The sequence below is a fragment of the Aptenodytes patagonicus genome, chromosome 6, assembly GCF_965638725.1.
Source record: "Aptenodytes patagonicus chromosome 6, bAptPat1.pri.cur, whole genome shotgun sequence".
Lineage (NCBI taxonomy): Eukaryota > Metazoa > Chordata > Aves > Sphenisciformes > Spheniscidae > Aptenodytes > Aptenodytes patagonicus.
In genome coordinates, this window is record NC_134954.1 from 28470840 (window position 1) to 28493174 (window position 22335).

The 22335-nt window shown below is 41.9% G+C and overlaps 1 protein-coding gene across 7 annotated transcripts in view; it reads right to left on the reverse strand.

Moving 5' to 3' along the window:
• PPP2R3A (protein phosphatase 2 regulatory subunit B''alpha) overlaps positions 1-22335 on the reverse strand; it is a 57546-nt gene that overhangs the window by 23403 nt on the left and 11808 nt on the right. For 6 of the 7 annotated variants that reach the window (XM_076341730.1, XM_076341732.1, XM_076341734.1 and 3 more), the window contains 3 exons: positions 17954-20407; positions 2708-2968; positions 328-431 (listed from right to left, as the gene is read on the reverse strand). In XM_076341730.1, the coding sequence (XP_076197845.1) occupies positions 328-431; positions 2708-2968; positions 17954-19960 (2372 nt within the window). In that variant the 5' untranslated portion in view covers positions 19961-20407. Of the gene's footprint in view, positions 1-327; positions 432-2707; positions 2969-10749; positions 11170-17953; positions 20408-22335 lie in introns of those variants that run through there. The other variant, XM_076341736.1, reaches the window with a different exon arrangement.

Here is a 22335-nt window from a genome sequence, read left to right on the forward strand (position 1 = left end):
CCAAAATCCACTGACATCTATCAGCTATCTCACGAAAGGCTGACATATTTCTAGGGAGTGTGTTAATATAATTTATATGCCAACCAGACCAAAACATCTCATCATCTATACAATTGCTTCAAAGTTTGTTGATGCAGCGTGGAAACAAGTGTTCAGGGAGTTTTGAGGAAGAAAACTTAAGCTGACAGAGATTTTTAAGCCATTTATTTAATTCTAAATAAGGGACAATGATTTGAAAAGTCGGGGGGGGGGGGGGGGGGGGGGCAGGCTTCTATGGCAGGCTGTTCTCTATTTCCAGAAAGATAATTTTGTATTTGCTATACTCACTTTCTCCACATAGATACAAATGAGTGTACAGATACACATCCTGTCCTTTCTCCTCCTGATGCATTGAACATAGGTGCTTTCCAGTAGAGTGGGCAGCCACATATCTGTAATGAAACACCAGAACAAAGAGGAACACAAAAGCAGTCACAAGAAGAGCCTGCTTATTTACACACCGAATTCACCATCAAGACTTTTACATAAGGGAAATAAAGTGGTAATGGCACACAGGTTAGTCAAAAAGCTATTTACTGTATGCCAAGGTTCAGAATCCACCAATAACTTTCTACTTTGTCATATGCCTTTTTAAACAGCTGAGAAATACGTCCTGTCAGACTAGGAAAAGGATCAGAGACTACCAAGCTCTTAAGCTCTGTCTTTGAGCTGTTTAGCAAGATTCCCTGAAAAGTGAAGTGGAGAGAGACAGGCACCTCCTTCCAGAAGACCACTCAAACCAGCTACCTCACTGACCTACCTTAGAAAGGATGATCCATTCCTATATGGACTGACTTCTTCTCATTGACAGCAAGGGAACTTTAATTCTAACTACAGATAATTAATGATTAAATGCCTGAAGGTGAAATGATTCCCAATCTGTAGTTTTCAGTGCAGTGCCTTCCACCCAGAACAGCCCATTTTCCCAACACTGCTAGATCACAGCAGGATAACAAAAAATGAAAGCACAAATGGAAAGAGGCTGATTCCAGCAAAAGGACTCCCTGAACACAACTTTTTAACTAGCCTCTGTGCAGAGGCTGCTAGGCTTCAGAATGGTAATCAGTGAAAGCTCAAGCATTTTGTACTCTCAATGCCTCAGAAAAGCAGGCTTGAAAATGGCTTCAAATATTCAGCTGCTGACACCCTCAAGTAACCTCCTCTTTACCACAAAGATCTTTCCAGCCACCTTCATAACTCCATCCAAGGTATCAGAACATCTGCAAAACACAGGCCTTGGAGGGAACGCAGCTGATTCAGGCCAGGCACAGGTAAGAAGGATATCACACCAAAGGGAAGGAGGAATATTTTGAAGAAGTAGTTGAGGCATCACTTCCGCTTTCCCCACAAAGCCTCTTTCACCTCTTCTATTAAGCAAGACTATCCTGCAAGTCCATTCTCAATTTTTTGTCTGGGCCTGCATGTTTCTTTGGGAACCCCAATCAGCATAAGAACTGCTTTCGGATTTAGCCATCCCTCTGTCAGGCAGCTGTACTTCTACAGGTGTTTAGCGACTCTGACTTACTTCCTGCTGTTTTCTTTGTGTAGCTGGTTCTCTCACATTTATTTCAGAGCCCCAAAACTGGTACCATTATCAATAGTCTCATGGAACAGAAGCAAGCCTTAAAACAGCTAAATGGCATGACGCACATCCACGTAGAGACAGATGCAGAGACCAGACAGAAAGGCAGAGGTCTCTTCTACACCACCCTCCTGCTTTTCCCAGTTTGAACATCACAGGCCACACACAGTTGCCTGTCTTATCATAAAATCAGTTTCAAACCTTTTTTTGGTCAAAGGAAGTTTTTCTGTTTATGTTTTCAGAGATGGTTTACAAATAGTGCCACTCAATTCCTCTAAAAACAAACAAACAAAAAACCAACCTAGTCTCTCCTTTCAGAAAAATCTTCCTTCTTGGAAAACAAGTGCTCCTCTTGGGCACAACATCATTGCTCAATCTACAGTGCCAAAGATGCATTCAGGGCAAACTGAACATATGAGATGCGTCTGACAACTGCTAGTTCTGGATCAGCATTACTAAAAACCATGGCTGAAGGAGAGGAAATAGAACCACCCATCTGCATCGCGCTCCCACACAAGTACTGTGTTTTGTTCCCTGAAGCCAGGAACTCATTAGCAGACTGTAACAACTCCAAGTCTGCTGACACCTGCATTATGGATATTGAACGTATGCATCTCAGTGGCTGAAGGTTGACTAAGCATTTCCCTCTTCTATGTCCACGGAGGCGTAGGTTGGAAACTGCTTTCTCAAGCAACACTGCAACAGTGTACATAGATCACGCCCAGATTAGTGGGGCAGCTAGCCACAAAGAGGGCAGCTGGCACTACCTGAAGCCACAGAGGCAGACTAAGTTTCTGCTATCTTCCGAGCATAACTACGGAGGAACAGAAAAACAAAAACGCAATTTGTATCTGGTAAGAAATCTGAAAGAACCATTTTGCAAATCAAAGCAAGAAAGAGCATACACATCAGATGTGAAAAACGGAGCTCATTTTTGTTTACTGTTTTCTTAATCTAACCAAAAACATTCAGAGCAAAAGGATATTGGTTCTTTTTTCACTACAAATGAGAACAGCTGTGAGATACTTTATTATTTTTAGATTCAGTCTTTCTCTCCAAAAAATGAAAAACCTAGAGAATAGTTACCTTAGCAATTTTCCCCATTTCACAGATGTTTGCTTTCTCATCTTCAAACTCCGTAAAGGTTTCTTCAATCCTGGCAATGATTTCTTCATGATTAGTGCAGACATTCGGAAGTCCTTTAGGAAAGTAGAAACGTGGAATGTTTATCGACAAGGGGCTACTGCTGGTGGCTTTATTCACAGGCAGAAGAGTGCAAGGGCTAATAGCGGAGTTCAAAGGGACTGGGGATGAAGTTCCAGGTTTCTTCTCTTGTTTACTTTGAACCTGAAAATATAATGAGTAACAAATACTTTTTAACAGCATGGCATAACGAGCAGGAGAAAGTAGTCTGTGCTCCCAGTGACTAGGAAAAAATTTAAAAACACCAACAATTAAATTATAGCACAGGGATAAAAATGCATGTCTTAAGTAGCTAATTAAAAAAATTCTGCAATATCAGACATTGCAAATTTAGGAGATGTCACATCCTGCTTTTAAGTAGTTTCTGTGCATTTTATATATGTAGCTGTGGATTATGATATACTATTGAACCACAAGAGAACACACTCTGCAATTTGGCAATACCATAGAACAAGGACAATGCTATTTCTTCTCATGCTGGTCACTGTGTTGTCACTCTGCCCCATAAAAAGCAAAGCATCAAAATCTGGTCTTTAGTATTTCCCCTTAGAACTAGAACACCCACCCACACAAACGTCTTGCCTCATATATGAGCAAACTTACATTCCTAACATCGACATTTTCCATCCCTTGGGAACATAATTATTTTTGCCAAAGTATCGCTTCATAGATAAATTAAGAAAAGATTTGCAAGACTGTCTTCTAAATTTCAGGAAATCTTTTATTCTAAGTCCAACTTGAGCAGTCCAAGACCTGATTTTGTTTGAGGTACTATGTACTGGCAAAACAATTTTTACGTTAGGAATTATGAGCAGCCAGCAGTTTGTCATTGGGTACCCACATGATACAGCACGCAGGGTTAGTGCAAAATGCAAAAGGTCTGTTTACAACTCCAGTTGGAAGAGTCCTTTTGCGGGTGAAGCACCCAAAGGTTTCACTGAATCAGCACCTACATAATTTGCTGAAAAACAAGGAGAAAACTGGGAACTGAAACTAGGCCTTCTGCATGCCTGTTTGAAGGTGGTCTTTTCTCCTGTCACCTCTTTTTTCATTAGCTCTACCATCCTATCACTCCTCTCCTATCTGTAATAAACATATGGCTGACCTGGTGATCCCCACTAGAACACCTTTCTAATGGACCTCTGCAATCTTCTAGTTCTAGCTATACATCAATACTTTTCATAAAAGGCAGCATTTGTATTTAAGTACATAATGAGATCCTAAAAGAGGTAATTTTTCAGACATGGGAGGGAATATTTTTTAAACTTCGAAAAGTAGTTACAGTATAAGCAGCAGAATTCAGATGCTGGAATGCCAAGGGATGAATTCCCTACTCTCCCATGAATACACACTTTCTTGGGAAAAGGTGATACGCTTGCCTATTGCACAATGGTTCGAATGCAAGAGTTATTATTAATGTAACAACATATGTGATAAGAGGCTAATAAGGCAATAGTCAAGTAAATACAGCTGCAACTTTCAGTTTGTTTATTCTAACTATTTCAAAACAAAATGGGTTCAGGATAAAGTAGCCAAGTCTGAGTTCACTAAATACAGAAGAATGTATATGATGAACTGACTAAACTCTTTGCCTTATTATTTTCCAGAAACTTAGAGCTTTTTTCTTAGCACATACTGAATACCCCAACTTGCCATTGGTTTGCTCTCAGGAAGGTGAAGAAGTGAGAATTGTAAAAGCTTCCTTAAGCCCTGTTTTTTCTGCATTTTAGAATACTTTATAACCCATTCTTCAGAGACCTGTAAAATGAGATATGGAAGGATTTTCCTCCTCTTCACTCCTCCACTTCTCTGCTCTTTCTTTAAATGGGGAGGACCTCTTCCTTCTTCCAAATGCTGTCCCATTTCAGAAGCAGGAACACATGTGTTTGCACATACACACCAGCCCAAGCATACTTTTGTACTGTAACTGCTCCGTACAGGACACAAATGAACCCAAGCTCCAGGTTAATAAGTTCTCTTCTCCCACATCTTGCAACACACGAACAGCTGAAGATCACTTTCAGCCTTCGGGTTTTCTGAGTGTATCAATACTAGTATTCAGAGTCAGTATGGTACTCAATATAGCTCTCAACCTTTGGAGAACAAGCCTGATTACCACCATCTGTTCTTCCTCTCTTCCTTGACTTTTCCTACTCTCCCACATACTGCACATCTTTGTGTCTGATCCTGAATGATGCTGGAGCTCAAAGTAGGCCAGGAAAGAGGCTCAAAGGGTCTGAGGCCTAAAATGTTACTGGGGCTGAAGAGGGCTGGAGGACAGAGTAAGCATCAGCCCTGGCTACTCCGTCCCACAGTATGGCAATGCAGGTAGGGGACCTGAAATAGTGGCACGGGTTAAGCTGGGGAGGGAAGTTGGTCACTCACTTTAGGAGCTTACTGGGTTAATAGAAGACAACCCTTCTCCTGGTTTCCTTTTTCTCTTTACTCAGTAGAGTAACAAAAGCAAAACCCAGACAGGCTGAACATGTCTGGGAAAGGAGCACATGGCTCCAGAGCGGCCACTGCTGCACGTTAGAGGTAGATGAGGATCCACCCCCCTGCCATGGCTGCCTGCTTCAGAAAGGAAGGCTAAGCAAGAGGGGTGAATGGAGCTCCCTGAGACAGGCCTTCTCAAGAAACCTTCAACTGATTGGGAAATAGCGGGTTAGTGAATTAGACCTTTGTGCGTAAGTCAAGCTAGTAATTTGGCTTGGAGGAATCCTCATGCACATCACCGCTTCTGCTTCTACAATCTGCCTTCCACCCTATCTGCCCTGCCTCGCTAGTGACTTTCCCAGCCACGACTCAGCTCTACTCAGTAGTTTTCACTTTCTGGATTCCAGCAGTGGGGAAATCCCTGCTAGTCTCTCACAGCACCATATTCATACAAACAATGCAAAGCTGGAACAGACAATGAGGTGCCAACTCCAGCCATTTGACTTCTATAATAGGACTTAACATCGGTTTGTCTTGAAGACCCACTTCTCAAACAGGTTTATTGCTCATTAATCTCTTTGATGCATGCATGCACTCCTAGCTGTCAGGACCATGAAGAACTAGAAGAAATGACTCAAATTTAACAAAAGGGTCCACAAACCAAAAGGAAGCAAACCAACATATTGTTCTCTCAAAGGACACTGACTCTTCACTTTAACAATATATCCCCTTCCCTTACAGTACAAGAGAATGATAAAATTAGATTATTTTTTTTTCTTGGAAGGCAAAGAGGCATCCCCAAAGTAGACCACCACAACAGCACTGTGCCATTTTCCTCCTCTTCTGCATACCACATACATCCTGATATGGCACAAGACTTGAGCTGATCATCCTTTAACACAACTCATCCACTTTACCCTGGCCTCTAACTTCTGAAAAGCAGAGCAACTCATGTTTCTCCAGGTACTGCCAAAGTCAGCAATGCTTGGTACCAGCTCACATAAGCCACAAGTCAGGACCCCAGAATCTACATTAATTTCCTGATCCACAACCACAACACAAGCCAGACAGTTAGACATCTATAGGAGAAATACAGGGAATGCTGCTAAGCTTCAAAGTACGGAGCCAGTTCAGACACAGGTTTGCAGCTGACCTTCCCAGTAAGACTGAATCACTAACTCCTGCTCAGTCCAAGGCAAACAAGGTGGAAGCATTGCTCATGGATGGCTTCTTTTCAGAAGGTTCTACTTTAGGAATAGAAATAAAATTTTCATGTAAGAAATGAGCTGTCTACAACAACACAAAGAGAAAACAACAAGCAGCAACTAGCTCGTGAGGACCCTGTTCCCTAGAACAATCTTGCAAGTTAATACTCTGGGATGGATATAACCGGATGTCAACCGCTATGGAGACAGCAGGGAGTTAATTACAACTATTAGTGAAAAAATAAAGTAAGTGATATGAGGCAAATTCTGTGGGAATTCCTTGAGAAAAAAAACAGTTTCTTATTGCAAAAAGTTAACCTTAAATGCTGTTTGCTTAGTGGAACAGATTTCTCCAACAGGTACATGCATTTTCAGAAAGGACAACTAAGAAAGGAAACTACAAATACTATAATAAATCTTTTAGCTTTGTTACCAATAGCTAATAGAATATTTTTTTTTTGCTAAAGAGGAAGGTGAGATTAAAGCCCATTTTTAAATACTACTCTATAGCATAGTGTAATTTACCTTAACTAAAATCTGTCTATCCACTCTATCACCTTTTGGCAGTCATACAATTTATTTATGGACAGACCAAAATAGTGACATCTGCATTATAAATAAACCAGACAGAACCACAGCCTCATTGTAGCTACACAAACAAAGCAGAGAGACTAAACCTCTGCCATCCAGGCCTGTCTCTCAGGCACTTGCCAGTCCCAGCAGAAAACCCCATGGAAGGAAGTAGTATCACATCAAGTGCTCAAATACTTTCTACTCCTTCCTCCTGGCCCCAATCTCCAACAGGAGCCTAGATAATAAATTTACCAGTTTCTTGTTTTTTTCCAAATGGGATTCTGTAATCCTCTTTTCTAGGGTACAGTGACTCAGCCTGGTTTCTCGCAGTCCACAGTGCTGACTTCATGTCTCCTTCCATTTTTTACAGTTCCTGTCTTACTGAAGTCTGATGGTAACTGGACACAAGCCATCCTCAAAATTCATCAGTTCTCCAGAGCTGATTTGTATCTTTTGCCCAAGACTTTCTCTTCCTTTCCTTCCCTGAAGGCCTTTCCCATCATTGTATCTTTCTGCTGCCTCTTTTTTACCCATCTTGAAGGGGAGTAAGAACAGCAAAGGTTCATCTGCACATGGCTCCCAACAGCACAAAGGAGAGGCTATGAGAAAATGCATTTCTGGAGAGAATCTTTTCTATTATAAATCGTAAACTCACCAGCAGAAACAAAGTCCAATCACAGCAAAACACAAATGAAAACAAACTCTATCTAAGCAACATAAGATCACAAAAGGATTTAGGTGGGAAGGGACACAGGGCTAACTCTAAGGCTAGATCAAGTTCCTCATGGCCTTATCCAGTTGTGTTTTGAAAACACAGTCTTCGCATGCCTCCACTGACAAATATGCCTATAGATCTTACACATGCCCTTCCTGCAACTGATACACTTCAGCCCACACTCCAAGTGCTTCCCTGAAAACTCCATGGAGAAAACAACCAGTGTGCATCCAAATTAATTTGGACAGAAGGACAACAGTGGGCATAAACCCCCACTCCTCACAGTACCCCCACTGCAATTCTCATCTCTCCTGATTTGCAGATGACACTTACCTAGGGGGAAAGCTGGCGTGATGAAAGGCAGCACCTCAGGTGTGAGACACCTTGACAAACTGTTCAACTACTTCCATGAGAAAAGGTGCCAAGTTCTCCACCTGTGCACAGCAACCCCAAGCATCAGTTCAGGCTGGGAATCCACTGGCTGAGCAACAGCCCTGCTGAAAAGGATATGGGGGAAATGGTGTGCATCAGGCTGAACATGAGCCTGCAGCGCTGGCTAATTACAAATAAGGCAAATGATGTACTAGACTGCACTAGAAGCAGGGCCAGGAGAACATGGGAAGTTATTATCTCCTCTGCCTGACACTAGTGAGGCTGCATCTGGATTACTGTGACCAATTTTGGGTCTTCACTTCAAAAGGGATGGGGAGAGACCAGACAGAGATCTACAGAAGGCAAATCAGATAGCCGGGGTCAGAAGCACGTGGCAGGAGAGACTGAGGGGCTGGGCCTGTTTAGCCAGGCAAAGAGGAAGCTAAGGGATGAGCTAATCACAGCTTACGGCTATTTGAAGCACAGTTACAGAGATGGTGGAGCCAAACTCTGTAGTGGTACATGGGATAAAAGGGGCAACAGCCATAAACTGCAGCTTGGGAGGGTTAGGCTGGACAGTAGGAGGATGAATTTAACTGAGGGTAGTACAGCCTGCAAGAGGTCACCAGAAGGGCATGGGAAGAATCCTTATCCTTGGGGAGTCTTCAAGACTTGGAGAAAGACAGCTCTAATGTGAATTAGTGTTAGGAACAGTCTTCCTACAAGTGAGATGTTGGATTAGAGACCTCCCTACCTCCCTTCCTACCAACACTGCTATGGGAAGGTCTCTGATCCTTCCATAAAAAGACCTGCAAAAGATGAGCACAAGAACTGAAATTTACAGCTTTTAAGAGAAATATGGGTTTTACAAAAAACCTTCTCCTCCCTTGCCTTTCTGGCCAACATCTACATGTTCCACAAACTACCTATCACTCATCTCTCTGTCCCTATTGCTTTCCCTCATTACCTTTCCTCCTGCTAGCACTTTTTCTGTACTTAGTGAGTCCAGTTCCCTCTACTCTCAGGTCATCTCACACTAACACACCCATGCCACAACGTATAGCCCCCTGAGGCACAAAAATTAACATCTCACTGCTGCCAAGTGGGAGAACTTCAATCTCTGTCCTCCACTCCCAAATGTACATTGTCACTGAGTACCAAGTGCCAGCTCCAGAGCTTGCCAGACCCCTCTGTGAACCGATTTAACCCACTTGGAAAGGCAGAAAACGGACTTAGCTTTGTTGCTGGATGATATTCTACCGTGTTATGAGTTAAGCCAGCTCACAGAAAGGCCCGTGAGGCCCAGTACAAGAGAGTAGTGACATGGTAAGGAGGTAGCAAGAGGGAACAAGTACTGGAAGAAAGAAAAGAGGAAGTAAGACCATCTTTTTTCAGCTGCAGTTGCCCACTGCATTAGTTCACTTGCCTTGGACCTGCAGCCCCAGAGCAGTTATTCTTAACATATTTAGCAGTGAAGGTCGCTGCTCCTACTTCAGACCAGGCAGAGGGCTCATCTACCAAAGGCTTGTCAATTTCTCCAGTTGGTCTATCTCTCCCTGCAAACCGTACCCTGATTATGTCCTTAGATGATCAGACTAACTCTGGAGAGTAAAGTTAGCTGTGCTGCATGGTTCTTGTTAGTCTCTTCTGAATTGTTTGTGGGCCCCGCCCAAGCTATTACTACACATCATTACTTCATGCAATTCTCCTCTAGGGAGTGAAAAAACATGTTCCAGAGATTAACCTCCTATACGTACTTTAACCTGTCACCAGAAATCATGAAAACAAAATGCACTACAATATACTCTGGAGTGATTTTAATAGCTGTTTCTTAGGAAACAGCTGCACCGCTCATAATTTCAACTTTTTAACTTCCTCACTGGGTCACTGATTATTTAAATATAGATGAAGCTCAAGATGGGCTGATTTCAGCATATTGTGACCCCCTGTAAATTTGGGGTGGCTACATGCCCATTTGGTGTCCTAGCATAAATTACTCCAATCTTTTGCCAGTTGTCCCAGAAAGCGAGTACAGCAGCTGGGATTTACCAAGAAATATAGCCATGGTACAATTTCCATTTCTTTGGCTACATCTCCATGATCTTAAGGGTCTTTTCCAACCTAAATGATTTATGATTCTAGTATCTCCTTCAGCCACAGCCCAGAGACAGGAGGAAACAGCACAAAGAAGCACCTTATGATGGTAAAAATCACAAATGCAAAAGCCTGGTAGGCTGGTCTGTGCACAAATTTGTACAGTAGAGAGCACAACCCACTAAATACAGCAGAACGTTGTGGTTGTTCCACATGCAACAAGAAACATTCAGAGCAATCACATACAGAAATACGGTTTTTCTTACAAAAAACACAGAAAAGATTTAACAGTCTTACACTACCTCTCCCTATTAAATCACTGCCCTTGCTGTTAATTTTTTCCCCTTGTTTACAAAGACATTTTAACTCTGCAATCTAAGCCTGGAAGGTTTATTTTTAAACCTGCTGATATCTAGCTGCAAATAACTTTCTGCAAATAGACATGCCTAGAGGGGACACAGTTTGATTCTCTGATCCAATAAAAAATACAAAGCAATAGAAAAAGAAAAAGAAACGCCAAGCATTCAAACCTGGGCCTGCTGGAATGACTTCAGCCTCCTCTTGAATCGAGATGGAAGAACAAAATCACAGCCCTTCGCAAGGAAAGCTAGCTCCCCTCCTAAGTCTGGGTCCCTCCGCAGAGAACTCTCCTTGATCATCATCCTGGTCAGCTCCTAAGCAGATATTGCCCTTTCCAGAAGGGGCACAGGGACTCTGTAGGAGACCACGTCAAGACCAGTACGTTGCTTTCTTGGTTTTGATTTTTACAGGCAAAAAATGGCAAATGGCTTCAACATACTATGTCTTCTCTCTCTTCACAAGGACAACATCTAGAGATTTTAACTTACTCCTGAAGCCAGACCTCTCTTTTTTAACTGATATTCAAAGTATCTTTCAGTACCACCAGGATCTTCTGCCTTCTTGTAATACTTTAATTGAGAAACATGATCTACAACAGAATCTATTTCCCTGCTGGCTACATGACAGACAATCTGTCCTTGGCTTGTAATAGGCCAGGGGTAATACGGGAAAGGAAGCACCCACCACCACTACCAAGAGTGCTAAAATTAGATGCACTGCAGAAGTGGCTAAATATACCATCTTCCCCAATAGTTCTTACTTTATGTGCTTTAGTGCTGAAACCTGAGGTACAAACTTGCATCAGACTCAGCTAAAGCTAAACCACATGCTCTCAGCCAAGGCCCATGCGCGTATGATGGTAGTGGTTTGAGGTCCCTGCTTCTGAGGTGATGAAGCAGAAGATCAGCATTAGTTCCCACACTAGACCAAAGGCTGTAATTTTCAAAAAACATCAATTTTTCCTTCTTGCTTGGAAAAAGCAAATCATCTAGTTTCTTTCACACCAAGCAAGCACATAAGGATGATCTTGGATAATGAGCTCAGGCATTCTAAAGCAGTTCTTAAGAAATCCGTTTCATAAAGACACCAAAATGCATCATTCTTTTTATTCACTTTTCCCATAACTCTCACAAAGCAAAGGCAAAGCAATTCTCAGTGGACAATAGTCTATTCTTTCTCTGCGCGACCTTGAGCAAGTATACTTCAAACTCTTGCTCAGACTTTGTCTAGGCTTGTTAAAAGTGTGTTCTCCCTCTCCTGTCATGACAACGGTGCTGAACAAAGGCCTAAATCCAGTTCTTACTCCACAAGATGAACAAACACTTAGTCCCATGGCCTGCTTTCCCTACTTGACTTTAGAAGTCCTAGCTACTTTGCCAGATTACATTGTAAGCTTAGTAACACAGAACAACATCCACTTTCTAGCTAGTAGAACTTGCTTTTAACAAGATACTGCATTTGAAATGAAAAGGTCTCACTGAGCCTCACCAACAGAAAACTTTTATTGGACCACATGTGCCTCTGATATCCTTCTCTTCCTGGTTTCCTGTAGAAGGCCCCAGGTTACTCCATATACAGCATCACTTAACATAACTGGACTACAGATACACACAGAAACAGCCTATCCAAAAGGATGCTCTTACCATCATAAAGTTGGTCTCATGCAGTTAAATAGGCTATTTACTAAAGGAGAGAGACCCCCAGCTGACATTCACAAAAGGAATTTTTTTAATGTCATCATAAATCTGTATAAAAACCCCCAAGATTATTTTCTTTGCTGTTGCTTCTCAATCATCAGACCGTGGTCCCAGAACCTGGGCTGTGGAATCCAGTTCTTTACGAAAGATTTGAACAAGAATGTAGCATAGTTTTGGTTCCTTTGGGTCACTGTAGCTATGTCTAAACTGTGCAACCTGGGAGCTGAAAAAGCTCTGAAGTCCAGGTGTATATTCACAGCTACAAGTCCCAAGAATCACAAGGTTCATCAGCCCACTTTGCCACGTGCCCTGTGAATGAATATGAAGCCTAACACAGTGGTAGGATGAGGATGGGAATGAGAAAAGGAGCCCCAAAAAAGAAAAAGGCAGGCAGGAATGTTTTAACTGGAATTGCTACTAAGTGAAGGATACACAGATCCACATGCAAAAGTTTTGGAATAAATTTTGTTTTTCTGACTCTGACAATTTTTTCTGAACATTAAGGCAATGCCTAAAGAGCCCATTAGACTCCACTGTACTAGGAGTCCTGCACATCTCATATAGCAGCATGTCAGAAGGTAATTTATTTTAAATCATCTGTGGCAAGTGTAGTTACTTCATCTTCCATTGAACTCTCACTCTGCTTACAGACTGCCACCCCGTTTACAGACTGCAGAGGAAATGTAGTCCAAAGAACCTCTCATACCTACAGCTGCATCCAGACCAGCTACACTGTGCTTTAAAAGATGTATGCATGGAAGAGACATACTGATCTAGCAATCACTAGCTGTTTCTTAAAAAAAAAAAAACAACACTCATTTTTCATTCACAAATCAACCAGTCATAAAAGATCCCAGAAGTTTGGGGTTTTTTGCACTGATAACCTGGGAAAATACAAGTAATCTGGAGACAAGGCTTGCTGCATCTGAATTCCAATTTTTTACAATATAGCAGGTTCCTGGTATGATACTTCCTATCCTCAAAGGATATCCTCAAGGTGGGTATAAATAAAAACAGAAATATACAGTACCATGAGAAATTGACAGCAAGAGACTCTTGTATCAACAGTTTCAAAGTCAACTGGACAAAACCCACAGCAGAAAAGTCTGGTATGAACAGCCTACAGATCAACTGAACAAACTGCAGTCAAATTTAGAAATTCCTCTTTGCTAGAAGTGACCCAGTTTAAAGCGTGAAGGTGAGAGATGACAAATCTAAAGAGGTGTCAGATTGCCTTTGTTAGCCATCAGAACACAGAAAGAATCTCACCTGTGCCTAAAGCTGGAGGCTTAGTCCCAAAAGATTTGGATGATTTAATCATCACAGGACTTAGCTGTACCCCAAAGCCTGGCTGGAAGCATTCAATGCACTCTGTATAGCTGAGAAGGGCACCAGCTTCAGCTGTTTTCAAAACAGATTAAACTTCTCCAGCAACAGTGTGACTTTTTCTTGGTTTTAGAGTCAATGAGGCTGAACAACTCAACATGTATCACTAGACTTTGTTTCACCTACCTTTAGATGTCTACTTCAAGATAAATCAACTTCACACAAGCAGAGACTGTATCTGCCTTGATTACAAAAGGTGCTCACATGCCATGAACATGTCCCTACGTGTTTGGTATTGGTTAATTGTTTAATTTCATCTGGTTTAATTTTTTTTTTTCTGTGTCACCTTTGATTGAGATACTTTAAGATTCACTTACCATTTTCATTTATTCCAATAACTATTACCAAACAGAAAAAAAAAAATAATGCCCCTTTTTACTATTTCGGTTTAGAAATAATGAATAATTGACATCTGAAAAGAGTACAATTGTGTGTATAGCTTAATTGACATATATTATCAATATCTGATCAAAACAATTTGTAATATATGTAGATGAAAGCTGATTTTCCAGAAAAAGCTTTCCATTATATTTTGGATGCATTTTGAGAAAATGTGATTGTTTCATGACAAAGTTAAAGTCACTATGATGTTATAGAAGACACTTTTTACAGTTACTTGCCCCACACAAGATCCTTCATAAGCTTTTCATTAAATTTGCAAAATGAAGCTGCACACAGAATTATGAAGCAGCATTTTGAAGGGGCAGAATTACAAAGTTACCAGGTCAACTTTAACTTTATATATGATTATGAAACAGTCTTAATTCCACTCAGAGCCATCTTCGGGCCACCTGTTTAAGCATGCAACATAGACATTTTGATACATAAAAGCAATGTGTGTGGCCTCAGGACAATGTTTTAGATCACAGTAAGTTAGGAACACTTCTGAGAGTCCCAGCAATACCCACCCCATCAGTCATTCAGGCGAGGCAGGATTAGATAGATGCTACCTAGAGCCAGCCCAGAGGAAATGTGGCAGCAGGAAATGGCCTCTGGATATTTGACTCAGGGCTCTGCCACCTGAGATATAATGTGGTTAGACAAGGTGGTCTGAGACCATTTCTCAACTCTGTAAACCCTCTACTCCCAGATCCACAGTCCCTGACCAGAGACAGTTGTACCACCCATTTGACCTCAGCGTGAGCAATTCCATTTACTAATCTGGCAGAAAACAAACCTAACTAAAAAATTTATCTTGTATACAAGCATCATAGTCATCATAAAGAAAGATTCAAAACCATGCAATAGGAAGTAGAGGCATGGGGGAGAGAGAAATGGGAAGCAGGACTGCTCTTTCTGGCTCACTACACCATGAGTAATCCTTTTGAGAAGAGATACCCTACAGAGGAAGGACAAAAAAGAGGCCTCTTTTGTATTAAACCCTGGTCCTGGTCTCTGCTCCCAAAATTATTCACAAACTTTATCCAAGAGCTCTTAAAATAAAACACATGAGCAGGACTTGGAGCAGAGCCCTGAACTACTCAAACTTGTTTCTGAAAACAGAATGAGTAAATTTCTTACAGACTTTTCTAGGGTACTTTCACTAGAGTACCAAGTAGTCTGCAAGTGCTAACTGAATTTAAATACTCTGTCATCCTGTACAGGTGGTAGACGAATGGCACAGAGGTTAAGGTCAAAAACATCCACCGCTGACTTTTCCAAGGACTTTGCATAAGATGACATCTTACTCAAAAGGTAGCACCCTTTACCTTCCAAAAAAACCCCCTGACACTCAGCACTTCCACAGATCAGGTCAGAGAATCCCAACAGCCCCATCTCCACCCTGTTCACTACTCACTGGTTCTAGTTTCCCTCATTTCCATCACACCTGCCAGACCACTCAGGCTTCACTCCTTATTGCCCTCCTATCTGGAGACAAAATATAGATAAATATTTGGGGTTTCTGCTAGCCTCTATACAGACAACTGAACTGTATCCACTGAACTATTTATTTCAAAAACAACATATTAAAAAAAATCAGCTTAAGACAGGCACACAGAACAGGAAATTTTAAAACAAATAGTTGGAGGTTTAGAGATAAGCAATGGAAAACTGGATCTCAGAATGGGAAATGTCGGACAGTCTAAAAGTATGCAATGCTTCCTGGCCTGCCTGAAAGAAGCATGATGCGCTCATTATGTGCTCTGTAAAATTGATGGACTTCTTGAGTATTCATGCCCTAGTTTCTAAATATTTTGGTTTTGGAAATGAAGAGGCAAGTAATTCTATTGTTCTCTGTGGAGAATCATAATTGGTTTTATGATAAAGGGAAAAGTCTGTTGCTGATATAAGTTAGCACAGATTTCAACACAGATAGGCCATCAGTGCCAGCAAACAGTCTGGTCTGAAGTGGCTCTCCCTTTCCTTTTTCATTGTTTAGGATTTGAGGGATATTAAAACTGTCACAACCTTCATAAATGAAAGCTGCACTGTGTTTTCATCGATATTAGATCTCTGGGTTTTTTGTGTGTGCGCGCAACTATTTGATAACAGTTTTATGAGCGTTAAGAAAATATAACAAATACTTTACATATTATTCATTCAGGCACACATGTGCAATACTGAATCAGAATCCACATGGAGCTCCAGCCAGATCCAGAGTCATCCAGGAACATGGATGTGTTCCCTAGATGCTATACCCAGAGAGGGCCTTGTGTCCACAGCCAAGTGTGTGGCCACATCTATACTATAAGTGACAGCAAACCTCAGAGTAAGTGTAGAGGCAGCAGTTCAGATGACTTTTGCCCACTCTGCTAAGGGCTAACTCCTTCTGAAGGGTACCAGCTGCATCCATGCTGCGCAGTGCTCAGCCCAGGCCCCCTCCAGCTCCTCTGGGTCCCCAAGGCAGATATTCTCTCTCATGATCTTTGGTTCTAGGCATCTACACACAGCAAGGGTTGTGCTGCTGCATGGAAGAGAAGTGCTCTTGTAGTATGCGTGCATGTTATATGTCCATAGAAGGCAGGCTGGGAGCAAACTAACATACAGGCTAGGTGGGTGACTAGGGAAACAGAAGCTGGTAAGGGACCAGACTGATAAGCTATTTGACAGTATAAATGCATCCAATTTTCAAGTATTATAGAAAAACTGCCACAAAGTCAGTGCCACACTTTATCAAACACATTTTTGTTTGAAGTTCACAAGTTGGAAAATTTTGTAAATTAATATACAAGGCAAGAATAGCTATTATAAGAGATCACTTTAGAGCTTTTAGAACTGCTTAATTCTATACTCTTCGAAGAAAAAGACTCTTTCCCTTCCTGGAGATACCAGACAAGGTTATGCTCACCATTTGCTGTAAGCAAAGATGCCCAGAGAAACATCAGAAACATTTGGAGAGCCTAGTCTAAAAAGATCTCAGCACTGTCATATAGGGTCAGACACACCCCACCCACCTCCTTTCAGAATTGCACCAAATACCTGTATTTTCAGGAAAGTGGACAGTTTTGAAGACATGCACATTATGCTCTAACTGGAAGAAGCTGTGAAAGTTCACTTACAATCTGGGCACTTTTTAAGTGCCTACATGGAAGGCAGATTTTGGAAGTGAAGCCCTCCCTATATTTTCTGTGCACTTGGAAGTTTGGCACCAAGTTGTCTTGAAAATTTGGCACTTGTTATCAAATGAAAAGCATTGAGGGCTGGACAGCCAGCCTTGGCTTCCCTCTAAAGCAGGCTCCCATCAAGACTCTTTTTCCTAGGAAAACCTACTTCTCATTTGAGAGATACAAGCAATGCAGACTCCGCAATGACTTTATGCACTGGGGACAGGGAAAAGAAAATAAATCTTCCTAGATTCTGACCTTTGTTCTGTGGAGGATCTCTCTCTTTAGGAACTAGTGATGAGGCAGACAACAAAGGCTATTGGAGTCTGCTTGAAGATGGGAAAGGGAGAGGTGGAATATTCATTTCTCATTGAACTGGTGAGAGACAGTCCAATACCCGCTCCCAGGAATAAAGTAGTTAGCTGAAAAATTGTTTCTACCCTCTATTATATAGGACCCATTTAAACCACAAGCAAACAGCCTGCAGGAGCACCAGCACGAAAGGAACAAGCGCAAAGGTGAAACTGCACGTCAGGGCATATTTTGTTTGCTTAGGGGTTTTAGTTTCCTTTTTTTGTTTGCATTTAAATAAACACTACATTTCTGCCAGGTTGAGCATGTTATTCCACACTGCAGCATCCAAAGCACAATGAATCACTTAGCAGATGTTTATTGTGTGGGTTTTTGCCTCCCCCCTTCCCATGTTTGTTTTACTCACTATCCCATCAAAGATTTGGTTCTCTTACCTTAATCACTTCTGGGGCCTGCTGAATTGAAGCTGGAACGGAGTCTCTGGATACAGCCCCAGCATAGCTTTTTTGCCCTGCAAGGAGGGACTGTGAAGGAGGAGTTAAAGTTTCCTGAAGAATCTGCATCACTTCCCTCTCCTTGGACAAGCTTCCCTTGCCTGTCTGGAATTCCACCAGTTCCTGGGCAAAGTCCTCAATGCTTTCCAGGATACGCAGTAAAAGGGCTTTGTCATCCTCTTCCATTTTATGACCATTGGTTTCCATGATTTTCGACAAAGGGGAAGTGGGGTCAACGGGTTTACTTTTGGGTTCAAGAGTCAGAGGTAGTACCTGCCTACCCTGCCAGCCAAACACCTGCAAACAGGCAGGTTCACTCTCCTTTAGAGAGGGTTCCCTCAAAGTACTCTCCATTTTCTGTGAGAAGCGCTCTAAGTCCAGCAGCAGTTTGTCTATCTCATCATTGTCTATCTTACTGCACATCTGTTCTCCTTTGGAGACATCAGCTTGGGAACCACGCAATACAGAATCTGAAACTTGTTTTAAAGGAGTAATTTTCTCAGAAGCGTGGGAGAGCTCAACATCTCCCACTCTGGAACGTTCTGCTTTAGCATTGGCAGCTAGATCTGAACAACCAGCTAGCTGGTAACTGCGCTCTAAACTCTCCCAGCCCCGCTTCTGCTCTGCCTTCTTTATTTTCCCTAACGCTCTTTCCCCATCAGACTCCTCCTCAATGTACAGAGCCTCTGTGGAAGATGTGCAGTCAGAAGGGCTTGTGGCTGATAACTGAGGTAGAGCACAAGCATCTTTCACAGCTCTCTCACTGTTCTCCTGTGGGATGCTGTGAAGGGAGTTTGAGGTAAAGCTCACAGTACTTGTTTGGATGGACTGAGAGGTGCTTGTCACCTCACACTGATCACCTGGTAGTCCAAGAGGAACTGCACTTGATGATGGCAGCTGAATAATATCTTCATACCTAGGTGGCTGCTCATCTCCAAATACTGGGGGAAAGGGAGTTTGCTGCAAACCATGAAAACAATTAACTAGTTCTGCCAAGTCACTAGCTTCCTTATGTCCTGGTGGCTTGAGCTCAAAGGGTAGCTTTTTCAGGTATGAAGAAAATCTTGTCATCAGATTCATATATATCATTTCTGAATTAGCCAGGGGATCACTGCTGTTCCCTCCACTAATGCTGTCTGCAGACTTCTTTTTGATGCAATGTTTTATTATGTCTGTGCACTTTTTCAGATCCTCTGAGCACTTGAGCAAGATGTCTAAGCACACCTTAATATCTCCACCAGAAGAACCATCTAGCTTATGTTTTTCCAAAATCTGAGTAATGAGGTTTTCTTCAGAGAAGGAATGAGGGGAGAAGGGAACCATGGGATTCATGGTGACTTCTGGAGCATCATTGCTCTCCTGCCATTTCTCCACAGGTGAGGGACTCTGCAAAAAGCCACATGGAGGGCAGTTCTCATCATTGTTGAAGTGCCCATAAATCAAGTCAAAATCAAATGATCGTCTACTGAATGATTCTGACCGAACTTTCCTTCCCTTTCTGTAGGCCACATGACTGGAAGAGTTTTTGAGCTTTTCAAAGGAGAATTCCTTTATTTTACCACTGGCAAGGTTTATCGCCTCACCAGTAATGTCTTTTAAACTGCTGGAGGCTTGCACTGAAGAGCCCTTTTTGATTCTTGGATTATTTGGGAGGATTTGGTGATAGTCCTCATTCCCAGGCAAGGCAAGTCCATTTTCAGGAACAGGAATTTTATGGTCTAGGTTGGCATCTTGGACACTGAGCTCTGCGCAGACACTGTGGTGGGCAACTATGCATGTAACTCCTTGCTTAAACACTTGGCAAGTCCCTGTGCAGTAATGCACGGTGTGCTGAAAGTGCTGGTCTATCACCACACTGCTGTAGCAGTTCACAGAAGTGACAATAAGCCTGTAGGTTGCTGCCATAGCACAGATCACGCTTGGAAGTGCGGCTTCAAAATTCACCATGAACTTAAGAGGAAAAAGTTCACCCCACACACACTTTTCACAGCCACACCAGATTTAATAAAAACATTCAAATGTCAGTTGAAAACATTCAAACTACATGAGAAACTACTGCCTCGGAAAGCCCTAGTGAAGTCTGGAGTGGTATCAGCAGTACCATTACAACAATTAGTGCAACTTGCATATGGTTTAACTTAAGCCAACTTGATTCTTGTACTCCATGCAGAAAGCTTTGCTGATCAGAGATGTAGCATGAGCTGCTCCATTTCTAATGGTCCTGGTAGCTTCTCCAGCAGGTGTCAAAATTCAGCCAGTTCTTAGACAGAAGTGACAAGACAATGATTTGTCTTTTGGGTGGGTCAGTAAAGATAGACAATCAAGTAGCAGGTACAGACTAAAAATCCACAGTATGCTTGTAAGATTCCCCTCTCACACTGGTAAGGTAGGTCCCTGCAACAGGAAAAAAAGGTGAGTCATTATAATTTCCATGTATTATGCAGTCTTGTCTACTACCAAACATATGGCACCAGACTGTAACAACCAACACACAGGCTTGTACAGAATAAGAGTAGGCTGATATTTTTCCTTCACTCAGATCTACCATATAAGAGCACTGCTGAGGAGCTAGCCTATATTTATACACAGGCTGTCTGTGTGTTGCCATTTTAACAGCTCTATTTTAACCACTCATTAATTTTTTTCAGACTTGCTTTTTTTCCTCCCCAGACTGAGCAAAACATTACCTTTAATTCCAATGGAGCAAAACATTTAGATCACGTTGTAAATTTCTGACTTTCATTTTCCAAGACTCTAAAGATAAGGCAAAGAGCAGTAGAGAAAAGCACTTTCAGGATTTCCAAGCTCTCTGGATTATAAAAAGCTGCAAACAGCCTGGAGCAAAGTAGATGAATGCCTCTGAGAATGCATGGCCTTTAGTAAAGGCCACATTGGCTTCCATTAGCCTTCCACCAAGGTCTCTGGGACCATGGCAAAATATTTTAAGGAGGAATAACTGTTTTTCATTCTCGTACAACCCATAAATAGCAGCATATTTTATTAAATAAATCTGCTGGTGTAGACATCAAGAGCAGAAAGTAACATTTGTATAACGGCTAAGGTTAAGCTTGTGAAAACTAGGAATTGAGTGTTTTACACTTAGCATAGCCATTTCCAGCTGCATTTGCTATCATCATGGTCAGAACTGCACCAGAAAAAAGAAAGGCTGCTTAACTTTGTTATGAAAAGATAGGAAGTCCCAGATTTAAGGGTCTTAAATTTTAGACATTGCTTCATCTTTCTTGAATACTTCAATAATCAAATTAAAACACCCCAATGAAATTCTAAGCACCCTCTATTCCTGTACAAATAGAAATTCATTTCATAAAACATGATTAAATCACAGCTAAGTCACACTGCAGCATGGGTTTCTTTTGTTTTCAGAGGTAAATATCTAGCACTATGTGAAAGGCCAGACATGCATCTGATGAAAGGACTGCCCTCCATGCACGTTAAATCCCACCTATCTTAGCTCATAAGCCCGTACAGATGTCTCACACAAAAGGAAAGTACCTTAGAGTTTGGTGCTGTTGTAATTAAGGACTGGGGATAGCACAAGACTACTGAACATTCACATTTTACATATTTTAAAGCCTTAATCTGAAATTGAGAAGCACTGATTGAAGAGTATTCGATGGAATTTGTAATGTGCCATGTCTGTTCATTGCAATTATGTAGAATTGCACACTGTAAAGAAATCTTCCTGATTTGTTCTTTGGATTATATAAAGCATTGAAATGATTGCATTCAAGATGAAGAACTAACTGCTCCAACTACCATGCTGGTATCTGTAACAGGCTGCCACCTGCCTATCAAACACCGCAGGCCAAGTTGCATGTTGTACCAGAGCCAGCTTCACAGTACACTTCTGTGCCTGTCCTGCTCCCTTCTACACCCACTGGCACTGCCCCAAAGCCCCATAGGCATGGGAGGGCCTTCCAGAGGGATGATCAGAGGTATGAGGTGTGCCCCAGCCACAGCAGTGAGTCAGGGTGTGAGGGGATAAAGGGCGTAAACAGAACCATTTTTAAACCCCAGGGTGCTTATACCATCAGGCATAAACCTAGGTAATAAGACTGCACACCCTCCAGTCACTGACTCTCAGGCTTCACTATCAGGTGTGCTAAATGCTCTGCTGAATCAGAGCCATGGTTAAAAAAAAAGTACTATTGGCTCCCCAACAGCCTCATCTTATAGGACTTAATGAGCTTTGTTCAGACAGGAAAATCCATGCTTCTATGCTTCCAAAAAGTCTAATCATCCATGGACTCCCTGAGAGTGCCTTCTGTCTAACACATCCAGGGTAAGAAGTCTGCTGCTTT